This window comes from Saccopteryx bilineata, chromosome 5 (genome assembly GCF_036850765.1).
Source record: "Saccopteryx bilineata isolate mSacBil1 chromosome 5, mSacBil1_pri_phased_curated, whole genome shotgun sequence".
NCBI lineage: Eukaryota > Metazoa > Chordata > Mammalia > Chiroptera > Emballonuridae > Saccopteryx > Saccopteryx bilineata.
This window is the reverse complement of record NC_089494.1, coordinates 140,431,684-140,451,611: the sequence shown is the minus strand read 5'-3', so window position 1 is coordinate 140,451,611 and position 19,928 is coordinate 140,431,684. Positions and strand designations below refer to the sequence as shown.

The following is a 19,928-nucleotide window of genomic DNA, read 5'->3' as shown; positions in this document are numbered from 1 at the left end:
GGTAGAGCGTCAGCCTGGCGTGCAGAAGTCCTGGGTTCGATTCCCGGCCAGGGCACACAGGAGAAGCGCCCATCTGCTTCTCCACACCCCCTCCTTCCTCTCTGTCTCTCTCTTCCCCTCCCACAGCCAAGGCTCCACTGGAGCAAGGATGGCCCGGGCGCTGGGGATGGCTCCTTGGCCTCTGCCCCAGGTGCTAGAGTGGCTCTGGTTGCAACAGAGCGACGCCCCGGAGGGGCAGAGTATCGCCCCCTGGTGGGCAGAGCGTTGCCCCCTGGTGGGCGTGCCAGGTGGATCCCGGTCGGGCGCATGCAGGAGTCTGTCTGACTGTCTCTCCCCGTTTCCAGCTTCAGAAAAATACAAAAAAAAAAAATTAGAAATAAAGTACTCCATATACATGCATGTATTGCGCTCTGACATTGGTTGTGGTGCTCAGTTGCTGATGTTGGGGACATCACAGTGCTATTGAAGCTTAGTCCTACTTGATAATTTAATTTAGGGAATTTAGGAAAAATCATTACTGGACCTGTCACCTTTAAGCCCCCATATGTGGTCCTTGCTTAGATGGTGTTGCTCTGCCTGCCTGTGGAAGAATGGGTTAATTAAGTTGCTGTCACCTCTGAGTTATTTCTGTGACTATCTCCATTTACATGACATTCAAATTCTGACTCTTATTCTCTTTCCCAAGCTTGAACTCAGCAAGTAAAACCTGAGATACTGTAGCTTTCTAAATAACCCAGAGGGGAGACGGCATAATTGATAACCACCCTGACTACTGAATCAGCTTTTGCTGGCTCCTCTCTCTGACAGAACTTTGAGGAATAACTGTAATTGAATTGTGCAGGACCCCACTTGCGGCTTTCACCGAATAAAGTCTAGATTTGGTTAAACCTTATTTTATGTTTGTTTCACGTTGTGTTTGTGCCCTGCTGGGTATAGCACAAGCGTGGGCTTCATCTGGATGTATTTTCATCTCACAGAGGCAGTAATGGAATCTCTGACGATAGTCTTGCCTCTGAGGAGTTCAACTTGAGGCTGCCATATTAAACTGGGCTAGTTCTTGGTTCCTTTGGAACAGAATATCCCGGCTGTTGACTGCAAACTATGGCAATGCAAAACTCCCAGAACAGTCAGAGGAGGGGATCTGAAGCATTTACAATTCCATCCCTGCAAAGAGCCATTCTGAGTTTTTACCTAGGATTACTCTCTCTGCACACACGTGGGCAGGCTCAGCGAAGTGTAGAGGTGTGTTTATCTCTGCTCTCTGACCTTTGAGGACAGATGCTGCCAAGCTCGTTACAGGCTGCGGCAGATCTGTGGCAGGTGAGAGCAGCTTCCAGACCTGCTGTGTTGCAGCAGATGCTGCTGGACGCTGCCCTTAGGTGCCTCCCCGCTCCCTGCACTCTGCTCAGTCCCACTGGAGAACTGCCGTTCTTGACAGCCATTTGATAACATCATTATAAACTCTCATACGTTTGGAGCAAGTTCCATTCAAACCTTTCTGGTACCTCCAGGTCAGCTATGGTGGACTTGGGAGTATCTGCAGTAATTTAGAAGTAAGAGGAAGCCTGAGCCCAATGTCACCAACGGGGCCTGGGCACAAATTTAGCAGACGTTTGTCCAAAGTTTTATGCAGACATCAGGGATTCTGTAACATTTGGGATAGTGAAAAGTGAATGAAGGATTAAATATCTTAGAGCCTATTGACCATTTCCCCAAAAGAGCCAAGAACACTGATTTCGATGTTATTCTGGTAATTTATGCAAGCCAGGACAAACATACCAAAGATGTGTGTGAGGAAAGAGTTAAAAAATTCTCCATACCTTCTCCCACTACTTCTGTAAGCCAGAGGCCAAGAGAAAATGCACACACAGACACATACACACACACATTTCAGCAAGGAACCTGTTTTGCAAGTTTTACTGGTAAAAAGTAGGAAGGGGTTGCTGGGGAGCAGAGTGGAAAGAAAGCCTTAGAAGTATTGATTGAAGGTTTTTCAAAACCTACCAACGAAACTTTATCCTTCAGAGAGAGGCCCGTGTGCCACTGTAGGTTTTCTCCAGCCGGTTCAGTGCATTGTTAGACAGGGAGGGGCAGATTAACGAATGCCTATAATTTTGATCATTGTTTCCTACAAAACAGCTCGGGCTTTGAAAATGAAGCCATAGTTCTTGGCTGAGTTTTTGCCGACAGCACAAATTATACTGTGCAGAGATCCAAAGCCCCTAAAAAGGTTTCATTAATGAACAATTTCAGGCGATTGTTTAAGCCTTCGACTGACAGGTAACGTTGGCAGGTCGACTGGTGGGGTTAGGGTTTCCATGGAGATTTATGATGTCATGCTTGAAAGAGCATGTCAAGACAGCCAATTTAACAAGTAGCTACTCAAAAAGTCCTATAGGCTAGAAGTAGGTTTTATGCAAATAACAAGAGTTTCACTGGTAAAAACGGCCAAAGGAAAACAGTAGAGACATGGGGGGGGTTTACCTGACAGCTCAGAAGGATGACCCTGGAGCCCATTAGAGACGAAACTTCCAAAAGAAGAATTAGATTTTCTACTTAACTGCTGCCTCACCTGTGGAGCTCTCAATACAGGTAAATATGCATTTTTTTTTTCTGAGTTATTGCCAAAAATTGTTGGGAACATTGAGGTCTGTTTCCGCATTGTTCCCTTGGCAGGAAGAACGGAATCAATAAGCAGTTTCCCACACGGACTGTTTGAGCTTCAGGGCTGTTTCTTTCAGGACTTTTTTTTTTTAATTGAATGAACTGAGATTTTTGAACACAGCTGAAAAACAAGCAGCGCATCATGCGTTACACTGGTCATGCTTTGTGCATAGTGCTACAAAGTGCCGTAGACAAAGGTTAGACGGACGAGCTGAGACCTCAGGTACTATATGTATTTGTGGATTATTCCCAAATGTTGTTTTTTATAAAACTCTTAGAACAGATCTGAATTGGGACTCCATGTATTTTCTTTGTTTTTAAGTTCTAAGATGCTAAAGATAAAACACATGGAGTATAATGAAAACAGGTTTATGACCGCTGCATTTTTGGTGTGTCTGTCTGTCTGTGTACTTTTCTCAGAGGGGCATTTTATGATACTAGAAAAATATCCTGTTCAAGACAATCAGTTTTTGGACTTAAGGGAAGGTGTTCTAATAAATTCTAAGAAAGCAGATAACGTTTCTAGGGTGGGGCAGTGGTTGATAAAGGTGGTTTTTGAAGCATTGCTTTAGAAAGGAACCTCACTTTGGTGGTAGGAATGGCTTTCTGTTTGCATCGGTTACTAGTAAGACTGAGTAAACAGTCTTGCCAGAGATATGGATTGATAAAAACCACTAAAGGTAGCTGTACACCTGCAAAGTTGACTTAAAGGGGTTAGTTTGGGGACATCAGGCTGTGATGTGAGCAGTGAGGCCCACTGACCTTAAAAAGAAATGAAAAGCATATTTGCTTCTTTCATAAACGCTGGGTAAGGTTGAAGCATAGATTAAAAAAGCAGTCACAGATACCTATGAAATGGGAATTTGGGCTTTTGAAACAAACTATTTAGGAGCAAATGGGCAGACATCCAGATATTTTTACAACTTTCTAATATGTGAGAAGGCGAACCTCCTGAAATTTGTAGTCAGATAATGTGGGTTAACTGATACTCATCTTAGATTGTTGTGTTACCACAGTGATGGCTGAACAAGTTGAGTGACAAAGAGCTGTCCCTCTCACATCAGAATGCCTGGGTTTTAAATCCTGGCTTCACCACTACAACCTGAGTAACTTAGGGAAGTAAATTAATATCTTTCAGACTCAGTTTTCTCCTGATAAAACAGGAGTGATGATGGTGATGTGAGGACAAAATGACTTACTGTGTGGCTCAGGGCTCAGCATTCATGCCTCACAGGCTAGCGATTGTTTTTATTTACTACACGTGTGGTACCGGGCTGTTTGTGAAGTGCTTTCATATTCTTTTCTGACCATTCCAGTAAGAGTAGCAGAATCTTTGTATTCCTCTTTTACAAATGCAGAAACTGTGGCTCAGAGATACTGAAATATACAGCCCAATACACTGTCCTCCTACACCTCCTGCTATTTTTTCTCATTTAAGGAGATCTAGAAAAAAATAATCAACGTGTTACTGAAATAGCTCCCAGCAGCAACGATTATTTCTATAAATTAATTAAAATACAAAATGTTAAATGTGTCAAAGGAGCTAGGGTGTTGATGGTTTTACATTAATTATGTCTGTGACACTTTCTCTAGGTAGGCTTTAGAAGTGGGATTAATTTACTTTCTGCTGGCACCTATTGATAGGAGCTCAAGTTATTTCACAGACATGCTATTTTAACTCGTCTGCCTCCGATGTTTCTTGGTCCTGCAAGAAGAGTCATCCATTTACCTGTTTACAGGTATCCTGAGCAGGAAAGCGACTCACCCAGGGCTGGGCCGCAGGAAGCGAGGGGTTGGACACGCTGTCTTTTCTCTGTATTCAAGACCTTGGCACCTCCCCGCCATCGGCATCCCAGACCGGAACAGCCCGTAGTTATATTCTTCATTCATTGTATGTAAGAGACAAATATGTTTTCCATTGTGTGTTATTTTTAGCAGCAGTGTTTCTAGCCAGAGAAAAGCACTCTATTAGTTCCAGGATTTTCCTGATGACCTTCCCAATTTTTCCAAGTTTTCCATATCAGACTTTTCAGAATTGTTCATAATCCACACTCCTGGCAGAAGGCTCTCAGCAGGAGGAGTGGGTAGGCCCATTGAAGGGGATTCTAAAGGCATTCTGATAACCTGAGCTGCTGAGGCTGGATTTGTTCTGTCCTGGATACTGTGTTAATTCAATATGGTGATATGAATGACATCAAGCTGGGTTGGGGACTCCAGTTCTCAACACTGGTTTGGGGCATTGGAAAGCACTGGTTATCTCAAGGGCAAAATCTCTGAGTTTGAAAGCAAATATTTATTTTATTCAAAGTTTCTATTCCAAATATGAACCACAAAGTAGCAAGTTTAAAGTAGAAAGATGTCATGAAATCAAACAGCCAAAGGGTGCTAAAATTCCAAATAGGTTCAGAATCGCTGATGAATATTCTTAACACATTTTTTTTTACCTACAGACCCTGTTTTAGTCCATTAGCGTTTTAATTACACTTAGTTGTTGTATTGTTCAGAAATTGTCTGTTGATTACTAAGTGGTGATTGCATCTAGAAGTCTGTGTTGTGCCTAGCAGTGTTCAGTGAAGGTCTGTTGAGTCAAAAGTGCTGGGCACACAGTGATCCAAGGGCCAGGCTGTCAGGGTTTAAGTCCTGCCTCTGTTATGTTACGTGCTAGTAGCACAGATTTCCCATTGAAGATTATACGGAGGTCTATTCATTCGCCAAGTAAAATGTTAGCATCAACATTTAAAAAGCCTTTGAGTAATGGAATTAGTGGTCTCGAATTACATTTTTCTCTTGAAAAACTTGAGGATTTCCATGGACATGATTTCTTCCGAATGACGGACACAGACTCCCTGTTCAGGAACTGGAATGAGCTCTTTCTCCTGGCCAGGCCCTGGTGCCGAGTTCCTCTGAGTGGGAGGGGGCTCTTTCTAGAAGTCATTCACAACCTGGGCCTCGTCATTGCATTCATTAATTTAACAGGGTTGGAAACACTCTTGTTCAGAAACTGATGGCAAGTAGTTGGCAAAAATCTATTTTTAAAAAGTCATCTTGGGAAATGGTGTCATGCAGATTATGTTGCACTTGTCTTCAGATGTGAGGCCTCTGACGGAGGGGCAGGGGGATGAGAGAGGTGCTTCTCTCCACCCGCCAGCAGCCTCGGTGTCACCTTTTCTCCCCCCAGCCTTTCTTTAAGCAGGTAAAACCATAATTGAGTGGAAGCCAAAATTCCTCGAGCCACATGAGTTAGGGACTTGTTTTTATTGTGAACTGAGGAGCGTGGTCTTCTGACTGTGCTATGAATAAGGCCACTTCGGATCTCAGGGTGGGATTTCCTCAGCAGCTGTGCAGTAATGATGACCTTTCTGTAAACTTCCCAGTTTTTGCTTTGAACTTGTAACCACTGATAGGAGAAAATATGGGGAAAACAATTTTTGTGTTTTTCTGGAGATGTGATATCAAGATCAACAGGATTCTGAGGTTACTACATCTATGTACTATAAAACCAAAATTCTCCTTGATTCATGGTGACATCTGAACATCTGGAGGCCTTGGGACCCCTGGGGTGTGGTGGAAAGAGTAGAATTTAGGACAGCCTTAGTCGGGAGGGACCAGGAAGGCACGAGGTTTGGAGACGAGGATGAGCTTTATCCTGGTAGCAGGAGCTCTCTTCTTTTGCACCAAGTAACAGACTCACAGGCAGCAGAAAGTCTTTTAAACTACTTACTTTTATGAATGACAAGTGTGAAAGCGAAATATTACACATCTGGAGGAATCCTTTCCTAGAGGTCTCACAGAAAGGAATGCACATCTGACTTCGTGTGACGGCGTGAGTGCAGCGGCCACAGGAACGGCGGGCGATGGCTCCGTGGCCTCTTCCAGCGCTCCGTTCCCCGCCTTGGTTTCCTTCCCAGGTGTGGGCTGCTGCACAGCCCTCTGCATTCCCACTCCTGTCCACTTGCTCATGATGAAGCAACAGACATGGTAATGGTGTTTCCTATGAACGGTTTTCTAGGTTAGTAAATGCAGGTAGATGATCACAGTGGCCCTCACAAACCCGGTGGTGGGACTGTCCTTAGAGCTGTGGGCGTACCCTGCCCGGTTGCCCTACTCTGGGCCCTGCTGGGATTGCACAAGAAAGAGGGAACAAAGACCTATCCCAGGCTGTTGTGCCTGGTCCGTCCAGTGGCATGTAAACTGTTCATATTGGACTTTCTTTGTGCTTCCTACCTGCCACCCCGAAGCAAAGCGGCTGCTGCCTCACAGATTCTGTAATGGCCAAGGAAACAGACTCAGGAGAACCACTGGTCATTTTCAGTCCTTGACACTAAGAATGTTTGTAAGGTCCCCTGAGACTGTCATGTGGGTGTCAATGCATGCGTTCACAGTAGTCATTAGCTAGGTACGTGTGTACTGATCCAGAGGGACAATGTTTGTTTTAATTTTGCTCAAGGAAAGGTTGCATGGGTTCTCTTCATTTTTAACTGTAACTTTATTTGAATCCTGTATCAATTTTAAGACTGAAAAAGAAGGCAACTCTAGTAAATGTCCTCATTAAGGACAATTTTTCATTTCTCCTTTATGGAGCATATGTGCCTGCGTGTGTGTTGTATGTGTGTGTGCATGTGGGGGCATGTGCATGCACGTCTGTGCTTTTGATGGTGAAAACAGCACACAGTCTGATATAAAGCTATTTTGTCTCAAGAGGAATTATAGTAGTGGCCCCATAACATATTAACTTGACCTGTTTTAATTGTTTCTTTTTTTGCCCCATTATGAACACAATTGCAGTGACCTTCTGTGTAACTGTGCACATGTCAGCGAATCTGAAGGACAAGTTCCTGGATGTCAGATTTCTAATCTATTGCTCCTAGTTTACTAGGATTACTAGTGTTGAAAGGTACTGCCCAATTTTCTCTCAAAAAGACTTACCAATTTATTCTGTCACTGTGGATATTTGAGAATATGCTGTAGCACATTCCCATGATCCAGTTCACTGTAGTTGTGATGGTATATAAAATAGATCCTACATGCAGGTGTGGACACATAGCCAAGTCACATTAAATAAGCAATACAATTTACAGAACAGTATAGAAAATATGATGCCCTTTATTTTGAAAAGGCTGAATCCTGCTTGTATGAAAAAGCATATTCGTTTTCTGCCATCAGTTACACACTGGTAATTTCTAGAATGATGCATAATAAATTGGAGAGGAGGATTAATGAGCTAGTGAAGATAAAAGCTTTTGTTTTTAATTTCTGGACTTCTCTAGTACTTACCTAATATTTTTATCATATGTTTGTAATACTTTAAAATTCAAAAACTAGTACGAGAAGCAATCAATGAACTAAAGTGGCAACTATAAGTTGACGCTTCTCATCTCTCTCCCTTCCTGTCTCTGTCTCTTCCTCTTACTTAAAAAAACTTCAAAAACTTGTTAAACAGAAACAGTTGTCCTAGAATGTAACATATGCTCTTCCAAGGGAGGCCAGCAGTTTCCGAGTGAGCTGAAAAAGGGACTTTCTCTGTTTCACTTACTGATCCAGAAGTACGTTTGTGCTCTGACACAGCTGTCCCTTGAGGAAGAGAGTCCCTTTTTCCCCTATCGATACTGGCGCAATCACTTCTGGTGATATTAGTGTCTCATTTCCAGGCATGGAAACTTCCCTAAACTAGTTTATTCCAGTCAGGATTCCTTTTCTTTCTTTTTTTTTTAATTAATTAATTTATTTTTTACAGAGACAGAGAGAGAGTCAGAGAGAGGGATAGACAGGGACAGACAGACAGGAACGGAGAGATGAGAAGCATCAATCACCAGTTTTTTGCTGCACATTGTAACACCTTAGTTGTTCATTGATTGCTTTCCCATACATGCCTTGACCGCGGGCCTTCAGCAGACCGAGCAACCCCTTGCTTGAGGCAGCGACCCTGGGTCCAAGCTGGTGAGCTTTTTGCTCAAACCAGATGAGCCCTTGCTCAAGCTGGCGACCTCGGGGTCTCAAACCTGGGTCCTCGGCATCCCAGTTCGACGCTCCATCCACTGTGCCACCGCCTGGTCAGGCAGGATTCCTTTTCTAATTAACGCTGTTTGAGGTTCTATATGTTTTGATTAAATATATTTAAGCTGCCTGAAATTTTTAACAAAAGCAGTCAATTCAACTTCCCAGGTAGGACATCTTCTCACCCATTGTATAAAACATTCATTTCAAGTTTAAGTTTACAACTAAACCTCATCCTTTGCCAAGTTACGGTGATCCACTTTGGATGAAGGGTACTTAGGCTTTCATGTTAACTTGGTAACTATGTAACAATGATTTTGTTTCCTAAATGAAAAGAAAACTTTTATTATACTGAATATTTCCATTTTAAAAGACTTTTTTTTAAATAGCAAAACAAGTCAAGAATAGAATTATAGGATGCATTTTGAAAGAAAAGAAACAATACCTTTTCAGAATCACTGAGTAAAACTTCAAACACGATTTTAAAATCCAACTCCTTTATAATTCAGATGCAAAGAGTGCATTCAAACCACAAGTGCCGTAGATTTTATAGATACATTTCCTTTGCACCAATCAGTACATATTTCTCACTGTAATTAGACGTTTCTTCCTTTCTCCTTCTCAATAGCTACTTTGTAAACTTCACATTTTCCTCAGATACATCTTTTTCCACTTCATCAAGTATCTCAATTCTGCCACAAATTGCAAATATTTGCAAAAGGGGACAAGTATAAAATAAATGTATCTGAATGCGTTATTTTGTGAATAAACATGATTGACCTTAGTTGGTAAGTCTAAAAAATAATGAGGACTAACTATGCTTATAGAAAAAAGGGTGAAGTCATGGCTGTGATTTATAAGGAAAGCCGTGATTTAAGCAATCCTACTCCAAAGAATATAATTACTATAGTCTCAAGGTGGTGGCAGGTCATTTTAAGTCTAACTGAACATTTTCTTATATCATTCGAAAAACAGACTAAGCTTCCAGTGTCATAGGGTAAATACAATGTTTTCTTCCTGAAATGTTAAATATTACTGGCTCTTTAAGATGGATATATCAAAATCTCAAATGCTTTTATGAGTGCCAATACAATACAAGACAAAAATTTCCCTGTATGCATTAAAGCCATTGCTGTTAAGTACTAGATTGCCCACAAATAATATTCCTTACTGTATGCCAGAAACTTTCACACAAATTTTCTCTGCAGTCCTCTAATAAAACCAGTGGTGGGATTCAGTCAGTTTGCACTGTTTCGGCAGAACTGATACCTAATTTTTTTATGAGTTCGGTGAACTTGTTGTTCAAATGGCACTTGTAATCAGGGCTCTCTCTAAGGTGGGCACCTGGGCAGCCGCCCAATGTGGGAATCACAGATTTACATTCTTTACTCTTTTTTAATGTTCATCAGCACAACAGAGACAGAGTATTCTAAGCACCTGTAGTAATGTTCATTCCATCCATGGATGGAAAAAACTACAAGTGACGACACCAATCAAGAAGCAATAGGCCTGACCTGTGGTGGTGCAGTGGATCAAGGGTCGACCTGGAACGCTGAGGTTGCTGGCTCAAAACCCTGGCTTACCTGGTTAAGGCACATATGGGAGTTGATGCTTCCTGCTCCTCACCCCCCCCCCCGTCTCTCTTCTCTAAAATGAATAAATAAATAAAAATAATTAAAAAGAAAGAAGCAATGTGAAAATATCTTAAATAACAGTTTTATTGATTTTTTCAGGTGTTTAATATTTTTTATTAATATTTTAAAACTTTCTTATAACAATCTAGTTTTGTGTACCTCTTTTCTTGTTCTTAAGTATTAAATGCATGAAATAATAAACTACCTTTTGATATATTATTGTTTTTTACATAATTAAAATGGTCATTAGGGCAGAGAACCGGTTGTTAAATTATGTGAATCCCACCACTGAATAAAACCATACAAGTGGATTCATATAAACAAGGAAACTGAGGTTCAGAAGTCTCTAGAGAGTTGTTTTTTTTGGGGCAACAGGGGCATCTGAACCCAGCAATTCTGACACAGTCTGAGGCATTTTGATCCCACTGAAAAACTTGTTTATTTTATGAATGTGGATTTCCAAGCAACTTAATCATTTGGGGAATGATTTCCTCCTTGCCTCGGTAACCTCTCGCTCTCTATTCCAGTGCCTCTTGTTTGTACCATTCCGTGCACCCTGCAGGGTGGACTTGAAGAAGCAGAGTAGGTTGAAACAGCCATCGGCTTTGCTCCTTGCTTGCGGTGCCTCTGAAGTCAGGCCTGGAGCTGCTTGTGGGGAATGTGCTTATTAAGCTGCCCTCTTCCTGGCATTGCAGGAGGACAGCCACGTGCCTCGTCCAAATGCCTTCCTGCAGACCTGAACTCATGAGCAGACCTCTTGAGCTCACTCCAGAGAAGGAATGCTTGGTGTTCACAGATCTCTATTCACAAAATAGTGTTGCTTACTCATTTTGCATAATAACCCCAAAATACACTCAGTCCCATTGCAGTATTTATTGCCAGTTTCTTTGTATGTGAATGTGAAGGTTTTCACTGGCATTTTAGGGACAGACTGGGTAATCCTCATAGATAAATTCCATGTACCAGAAAAGCCTAGATCAGAGGTACCAGGTGTGGGGTCAGGTTCTTTAGAACAACCTGCACAATGGTGTCTACAAATTTTGATAAGCCACCAAAACTTTGTAGGATCAGAGTATTATATAAAAATCATTTTTTTTTTTTTTACATTATGAGAATAGAAAGCAAATGATCAGGAAACACTGGGCTCAAATTCCTTTGTTAAAACTTATGTTAGGGCAGCTGCCCCGTTAAGAGGGAGTACAGGTCCTGAGGTGCACCATAGTTTCCCTGCATCTCACACCCGTGTCTCTGACCCACTGACTCCTGCCACAGCCAGCCCTGCCACCCTCTGTGGGCCTCCTGTCCAGGGCTGTGGCGCGGTGGCAGGAGCCGGCCTTTGTGCCGCACAGACATGACTTCAGGAACGCGTTCTACCACTTGCTCTTTGTGGTCCTGGGCACATCGCTTGAGCTAAGGAAGCTTCTGTTTCTGCAGCGAGGTGGTTTGCAGATAGGGGATAGTGTGAGTAGTGCCCAACGCAGTGCCTGGCACATAGCAGATGCTTGAAACATGGAAGCAAGTCTGGTTGACCTTTGAGCAACACAGGAGTAGAGGCACTGACCTCCTGTGCAGTAAAAAACCTATGTATAACTTTTGACTCCCCCAAAACTTAACTACTAATAGCCTACTGTTGACTGGGAGCCTTACTGATAACAGGTGATTAACACGTGTTTTGTATGTTATGTGTATTCTGTACTGTGTTTATATCATAGAGTATACTAGAGAAAAGACTGTTATTAGGGAAATCATAAGGAAGAGAAAATATATCATATTTATGGTCTTTATTGAAAAAAATCGTGTATAAGTGGATACACACAGTTCAAACTTATCTTGTTCAAAAGTCAACTGTACAATGGAAACATCTCACAAAACATTTTGTGAGAAAGAATCAATGTCTACCAGAGTCTTAAATATTCATTGGTCATTCAAGGTAGGAGGGTCCTTACAGCTGCTACGGAAAACATTCTAGCTTTATAGGGAAGGACTGACTCTAAAGCCAAGGGGTTCGTTCACTAGTACAAGGTTACTCACTTCAGGGCAAATAGGGCTAGAGCCAGTGGTTTTCAAACGACCTATTCGAAAAGGCCTCAGAATGTAGTTTGGAGAATTAAGGAGAAATTGCTTCTTGAATTATTAAATTGAGAATAAGGTAATTTTGATTAGCCTGAAGATGGTATAGTTACATATGATCGTTGGATTTAGAAAGTATGAACTATCATTCATTCATTCATTCATTCAGCACTGATTGAGTCTCTAGTTCGGACAGGTCCAGCGCCTGGTGCTGGAGTACAGCCTTGCGCACGAGGCTGACAAGGCTGCTGCCTTCGGGGAGCTTAGCATCCAGTGTAGGAGGCAGCAGAGAAGCAAATACTCAATGACTCCAGATTGAGACGAGTGCGTGTAGGAAGGAAAGAGGGTGGCATGCGGATGAGCCAGCCCCTTAACACACAGCAAGGTGAAGGATGAAGTGCAGGACCCCAATACGGGGAGGGGACTTGTTGGTTTAAGGACTCAGGTGACCTTGAAGAGGTGGCTGGGAGTTTAGTAAGCCATGATAAGGAGTTTGGGGTTTTTTTCTTAATGTAGTGCAAGGATTTTAGCAGAAGAGCGATAGAGTATTTTTAGCTTTTGTTCAAACACTAATTTTAAGGAAAAGTCCCTTTTGGATGGGTTGCGGGGGGACTTTAACTAAGCTGGTCTCCCCTTTATCCATCTCTATGACTGTTCCCAGAGAGCCCTTGGCCACTCCAGGGCTCCACATAGTACACTGTGAAGACTCCAAAGCAGGAAGTTTATAGACTCCTGAGGGTCTGTGACTTGCCCACCCAGGGTCTCATGCCTGGTTTTCAGAAATTCAATCCTGTGTCCTTGTTATTATTATTTGTTGTTTTTTCCTCCTAATTCTCAACACTTTCATTGGGTCCCTGTATTCAGATTGTCCACTCTTTGGTCACTAAAATATTTGTGCTCAACCACAATAAAAGGTATAAACTGATGCAGTAATATCTGACATGGGATACAGGTACCATCATCTTTGGGTTGGGGTTTTTCTAGTGATGATATGAGACATCTAACCTTTGCCTTTTCATGTGTTCTCAACTCAAAAAAGAAATCATTAATTTATATTTCAAACCAGTTGTTGTCCGTTTGTTGTGTGGTAGTCGATATGAGGTGTGATAGTATCAACAGTTGAATCCACCAGCTCCCACCCAGAGTAGCGGGCACTCCTGGCAGCTTCTAGCTCAGGCCACAACCCCTCCAGCACCTTTAATGCCGGACATTGTTCAGTTTGGGCTTCCTTGTAAAAACCATAGCGAGTTATGGAAATGGTGGAAAGGCGAGCAGACAAGATTCCACTCTCTCATTTTATAGTTGAGGAAACTGAGCCTCAGAAAACTGGTGTGACTTAGGTCAGCCTCCTAGGTTTTGAGGGCCAGAGTAAGTCTGGGGTCCAGGTTTCTAACTCTGGGGGGCCTCACACACCAGCACATCTTCTCTGGAGATGGTCTGAGACTGGTCAGGGGGATGAGTGCAGAGGTCGTGCCATTGGGAAGTGGGGACAGGCCCTTCGGGTGGCTCTCACGCAGGTGGATGTCATAGCCCCTGTCTTTGTTCAGTTGTCCTAGAAGCTTCTGGCCAAGTGGGAATCTGAGGCAGATCTGGCCACAGATGAAACTTACCATGACCATACCGCCTTTCAGGGCGAAGCAATTTTACTAAACACTAACACTGAGACTCCTGGCAATTTAGGCTTCTGCCTCGTGATGGTAGAGGAGCAATAAACGAAGTTTGATATGTCTTAAGTAAATATCTGTCTCTTTTAAATATGAAACTACACGTGAATGTCACCTGCCCAACTGTGTGCTGATGAACTTCAGATGGCCTTGTCTCACCCCAGTAGACTTGGATTTTCTTTAATGAGAGGTGCGTGGGCCAAGCCCATTTGACCAGGTGAGATACATGGAGAAGAGGCACATTCTTGGGCTCCATTTACACGTCCACATCCGGATTCGCCTAAACCCCACCCCAGTGGCATTCACGCAGCAATGAAAAACCGGTATTTTCTATCATGATTCACACTTTACACCCTGGGCCTCCGTCTGACAGTGCCCGGCCGGCCTGGGGAAGGGTGGGCCCAGCTGCAGGCGAGCTGAACGTGGAGGGGGAAGGTCGGGCCCCCTGTGGGCCAGGCAGGGACTGCTGATGTCCGTGTGGGGGTCCGGACATGGAGCCATCGGCGCCGCCTTTTGTAGAACGGCCAAGAAGGGCAAGCAGCTTCCTGAGTTTCTGCTGTCAGGGGCCCTGCAGTGCAGCAGGCAAGAGCGAGGTACGGAAGCGGGGTGGTTGGAGGGCTCGCGCCTCTCCTTGGGGTCTCTCCTGTGCTCTGCGGTGCCTTCCTGACCACCCAGGCAGCTCACCTGGACTGAGCTGTCTCTGGCCATTCATTGATTGCCAGTTGAGAGCAAGAGAGGGCACTGGGTCACGTGGTTTCTTTTAAGTTAAATTGTGCTTTGGTGCCAGAGGATGATTGCCCACAACAGTTAAACCTTGTTTGATGATAACTTTTTTTTACTCTGAAACATCTGTTCATTTTCTGTACAAAGGCAGGAAGCATTTTTCTTTGATTATACAGAATGTCTCCAGGTAAGGTGTAATCTATCTTACCTTGCTGGACTCTATATTAAACAGTTTGTGGAATTTTGATTTTCATTTGCCACAAAGATTAGAAATCTGAGTACTTCCAGTTAAGAACTTTCTTGGAAACCAAAAAACCAAACAAAACAAAACCTTGCTTTTCCTGCCTTTAACACTTTTGTTAGGTGCCTCTTAAAACATGCACAGCTGCCTCTGAACCTGTGCGGACCACCTTTTCAAAGCGGAGGAGGTATAGCGTGTTCCGTCTTGTCCCTTCCTGACTTCCTCTCTACCCACAGGCGTTGCTGATCTGCCTCGGAAGCCCGCACAGCTTGGACACTAGAAACCTTGGCTCTTCCCAGTGAATGAGAAATAGATTAGCTTTCTTCCCAGGAGGAAAACGTTTTCAGAGAGTAGAGACTGAGGTTCATAAGAAGAAAAGCAGCCCTAATATGGGAATTCATTGGATGAGTTTTGTATCTGATCTGTCATTGAATGTGCCCCACAGTCCTTTATAAAGCACCACTGGTTCAGTTCCTTCTGGAAAATCCACTCCCCTTCCCTTTTCTATTTCTACGTGTGGGGCAGCTGTGTTAGGCTTGCTCGCGGGGTTACCAGCTGCAAGCACTTTACCTGATTGGTGCATGGGAGTGGGACTGCGCCACGTGTGCGTGGCCTGTATAAGGCTATGGGTGCTTGCGCTCGAGAGAGGGGATTGCAGATGCACGGATTAATTGCCTGTCCGCCACTGTGAGGGGCCATTTTGCTGTTTGCCAGAGAGGCGGTTTCCCCCGTTTGTGTGCTTGTCCGCCATTGTGAGACTTTATTAAATGGAATGGCCCAACCCTTTCCAGCTCCACAGTTTTTCTACTGTCTGCCCGAATCCACTGTGAACCTGCCTGGCCTCAGCCACCAGCATTACAATTTTAAATTTTAATATAAATGATTGGCAATGTGAGGATTTGGGGTGTGTGAGAGTGTGTGTGTGTGTTTGTGTTTTGTGTGTTTCAGCATAGGAATATTTGGGTTCACGTTCCCCATGCATTCATCTCGCAGGTTGGTTGGGTGAGCCTTCTTCAGATACCTTTGGGCTGAGCTGATACCGAGCAGGCAGCAGAGGGCCAGGGGGTGAGAGGTACATGTCCTGTCAGTGGAGAATCACTGCCGGTCATGGTAGGAGAAAACAGATGCTAGCCATTTATTTGTAGCCATATTATTGCAAAATTTGGACTTGGCAAATGGTTTGGGTATACATAAATGTATGTAACCAAGATGGTCAGGAAAAAAATAGTTTTCAAAGACAGTATGAGTGAAATGAGGTAAGCAAGCCCCCAGTCGTGGTGCTGGAGGCAGGGTCAGGAAGGACGGGGAGTGACTGCCATGGAGCCCTCCTCTGCCAGAATGGACAGAGGGAGAGCATCCCACTGCGGAGAGGCCCCGTTTAGTTTCAACCTGTTTCCTAATAGCTTTTTGGAACTGGGATCAATGAAGGAATGAAAAGGCAGCCTATTCTTCTGGGTGAATGGAGCTGAGGTGGGAGGGGCCCGGGGCACTCCCCAAATTCCCCTAAGCTGACTGGCACTGGTTCACGCAGGCAGATTCGGCAGACATGTGCGTGCGCCCAGAGAGGGTGCAGGACCCTGTCCTTTCTCATTTTCTTTCTCTCCTCCAGCCTGGGTCAAACTGGGCCTCTGATTCCCTCACACAGACCCAAGACCCTTATCTCATTGAGTTCCTGCCTCCTTAAATCTTCTTAGTCTTAATCTGAGAGCCAAAGCTAACTCAGATCAAAATCTAATGTAGAGAATCAAGGAACATAGGAGCTGGAACATATATCTGGCCACCTGCAAATGACAGATGAGGTCAGTGAGGCTGGAAAGCTTGGGTGCCTTCTTCAGGCTTCCTGAGAATAGTCCCCCCTCACGTCTAGTTTATGACCTTTCTTGAGGAAGGGGCAGGTAACTTATGAGACTCAGGTGGCTTGGACACAGACCCTGATGTCTCCCTAGTGCCCCAGTATCCTGGTTTCTGATCCACCCTGACCTGGTTCCGGCTCTGCTTCCTGACTCCTTGCTCCTCCTCAGTGGACCGCAGGGAGCACAGAAGCCGGGTGGTCCCTCCCAGGGACCACGGGTCCTAGGCCTGGTGCATCACCTTGTTAAAAACTCCCCTGGTGAGCACAGTAGTCTTCCCCCCATCTGTGGATTTACTTTTTGTGGTTTCAGTGACCCAGGATCCATCACATTCCGACAGTATTAAATGAAAAATGAACAGTTCATATGTCTAAAACTGCACTGTTCTGTGTCTGTCCTGCCAGGACTGAGTCATCCCTTGGTCCAGTGTATCCACCTGTAGACATTCCCCGCCCGTTAGCGGCTTAGTAGCTGTCTTGGTTATCAGGTCAGCTGCTGAGGTATTACAGTGCTTGTATTCAAGTCACCCTTATTTTACTTAATAATGGTCCCACATAATTTATTACATTATATTGTTATAATTGTTCTATTTTGTTATTAGCTATTGTTAATCTTTTACTGTGCCTAATTTATAAATTAAGCTTTATTATAGGTATGTATATATAGGGTTTAGTGCTATCCGTAATTCCAGGCACCCACTGAGGGTCGTGCAGTGTATCCCCCACAGATAAGGGGGGCTACTGTGCTATCTATAATAAGTGTTATTAGCCACACAGATTATGGATGGGGAAAAAGAGGCAATGGTAGGTAAAAGGGAGGATATCATACTTGATTATTTATTGTGTTCTCCAAATCCCGAGTGTGGAAACACACACACACACACACACACACACAATGGGACAGGATATTTGAAATCCTGACTGGCTTTGAAAATCTGGGGCTAACAGTTGTCCTCTGTGAAAGGTGACTATGGAAAAGCAAATTTGTGAAAGGTCCAAGCTGAAAATGAAGGCCTGTGACTTGGGGTACAGTCTGTGGAAGTTAAATATTCAGAGGACAAATACTAGAGCCGCCACCAGGTTCAGACAGCACTCAGAAGTAATTCTATCATCCAGGGACTTATGCTTTAAGGAACTTCTAGATCCTATCTGCCCTGGTCATCTTGAAGGTGATAGCCTTTCCCCCAAGCTATTTTTCTCTAAAACAAACCCAGGGCTCAGGCAAGAGCAGCTCTTCCAAGACAACTGCTGTCTTTTTTTTTTTCCTTATTTTATTTATTTATTTTTTATTAAATTTAATGCAGTGACATTGATAAGTCAGGGTACATATGTTGAGAGGAAACATCTCAGATTATTTTGATATTTGATGCTGTGTGCCCCTCACCCCAAGTCAAGCTGCCGTCTTGATTCGAGCAGATGCGCCTGGGGGAGGTGAAGCTGCTGCTGTCCTGTTCACTGTGAGGAGATTCTAAATGAAGTCAGAAATCAAGGGGCTATGTTCGCAGGGGACTTGGGTAATGTTTAAAGTAGAGTGATCTGTCTCTGTGTGGGTGAACATTTCTTTCAATAGGAAAATGAGGGTTCAGGTTTTTCACAAATTAAGTGTTGGCAGTTTCTCACAGTCTTTCCTCACTGACAGCTTGGAATTTCTTGGAATTACCCTAAGAGGAACTTTGGTAAAATACCAGGCATAGAAAATGGGCCCTATGTGTGTGTGGGAGGAGTCCCTTCTGGCAAGTCCTGGAGTCTGGAGCTGCACTTCCTGTTTCCCCACTGCCTGCCTCCCGGAGCCCTTGAAGGCGCAGGCTCCCAGGGCAGCCTCGGTGGGCCCATTGCTGGGATCCCACCTCCTGCCAGCTGTAGGGAGGTCACTTCCTGGCTAATACCGAATACATTCTTTCTCAGTGCTTCCCACTCCCCTGGTTTCTTTTCCCGCAATAAGAAAGAGGAGGGTGTGAGAGGAGAAGCAAACAAACTTCCACTTCCTTCGCTGCCCTTCAGGCCCAACTCCTAATACACACACCCCACCCCACCCCACCCCCAAGACCCCGAGGTTGAGATTCTTTCTCCTGTGAAACTGGATTCTGAGAGACCAAACCATTCCATCCGTGTTTTGGTTCCATTGCTCAAAAGAGAGCTGAGGTGTCTGACTTTGGAATTTTCCCATGGTTTTAAAATTGGGTCCTGCAGCTCTGTCCCTTGCAGGGAGCTAGGGGCTTTCCCTGGGCTTGTTTTTCCACCTTGTAAAGAGGCAGAAAGGTTTAGACCTCGTTACCAGGGCCTGAGTAGGAAGGAAAGATCATGTAATTCACTGTATTCTCATTGTAAGATCATAACCTGGCTTGAGTGAGTGCAGCCAGCAGAGAAGATGGAGAGTCGGAGCTAGGATGGATTTAGGAAGAGCATGCAATACAAGTGGTCATGCTCAGGCCCTGTTTTCATACGTGTTCCTTACAAAGGCTCTCCAAAGCTGACTAGGAGAGATGCCATGAAAACCAAAAACTATTTTGTTAGCCTGTTATATTCTTTCATGCCACAATCAACATTTGAATTGTGTAGTTTTACACTATGAAAGGCAAAAACATATTTAAAAATATATTTTTTTATATAAAACAGTCCACTCATAGCTTTTTCCTTTAGACTTGACAGAAATTTTTATGCACTGGTGTTGGGCGGATAAAGTGTATTATGCTCACTTTGTTAAAGATAACACAAGGAGGCCGTCACCCAGGTGATATTAATGTGTGTTGGGTGGGCTAAAGGCAGGCAGAATCCTTTAGCCTGGGGCTTGGTTTTGGGATTAAGCCTTTCCTACCCTTTTTGATGTAGGGCGGTACAATCCTATCATGCCTCAGAGAAGTGACTTTGTATTAGAGACTTCCCTATTTTGTATATTGGATTAAGGGTTTTGAATCTACACTATAAAATAGGGGTAGAATGGGAGCTTGGGCTCTTGGTTCCTGAGATTAGAAGAGAGAGCAGAGGAGAGCAGAGAAAGGCCACGTGGAGGAGGCCAGGAGAAGCAGCCAAGATGGCGGAGTGCTGAGTGAGATGCCAGTTTGTGTAGAGTTTGTATCTGGGATAAGGAA

General features: G+C 43.9%; 1 protein-coding gene across 17 annotated transcripts in view; it reads left to right on the top strand.

Annotated features, from left to right (window-relative positions):
- The window catches only part of KIAA1217 (KIAA1217 ortholog), a 623,712-nt gene that overhangs the window by 295,970 nt on the left and 307,814 nt on the right, over positions 1 to 19,928 (top strand). The window contains exon 1 of one of the 17 annotated variants that reach the window (XM_066233564.1): positions 2,455 to 2,592. The exons of 14 other annotated variants lie outside the window; for them this stretch is intronic. Coding sequence is in view for 1 of the 3 variants with exons in the window: in XM_066233562.1 (XP_066089659.1) it covers positions 14,518 to 14,619 (102 nt within the window). In the remaining 2 variants the exon portion in view is untranslated. Of the gene's footprint in view, positions 1 to 2,454; positions 2,593 to 14,402; positions 14,620 to 19,928 lie in introns of those variants that run through there. 2 more of the 17 variants (XM_066233563.1, XM_066233562.1) reach the window with 2 other exon arrangements.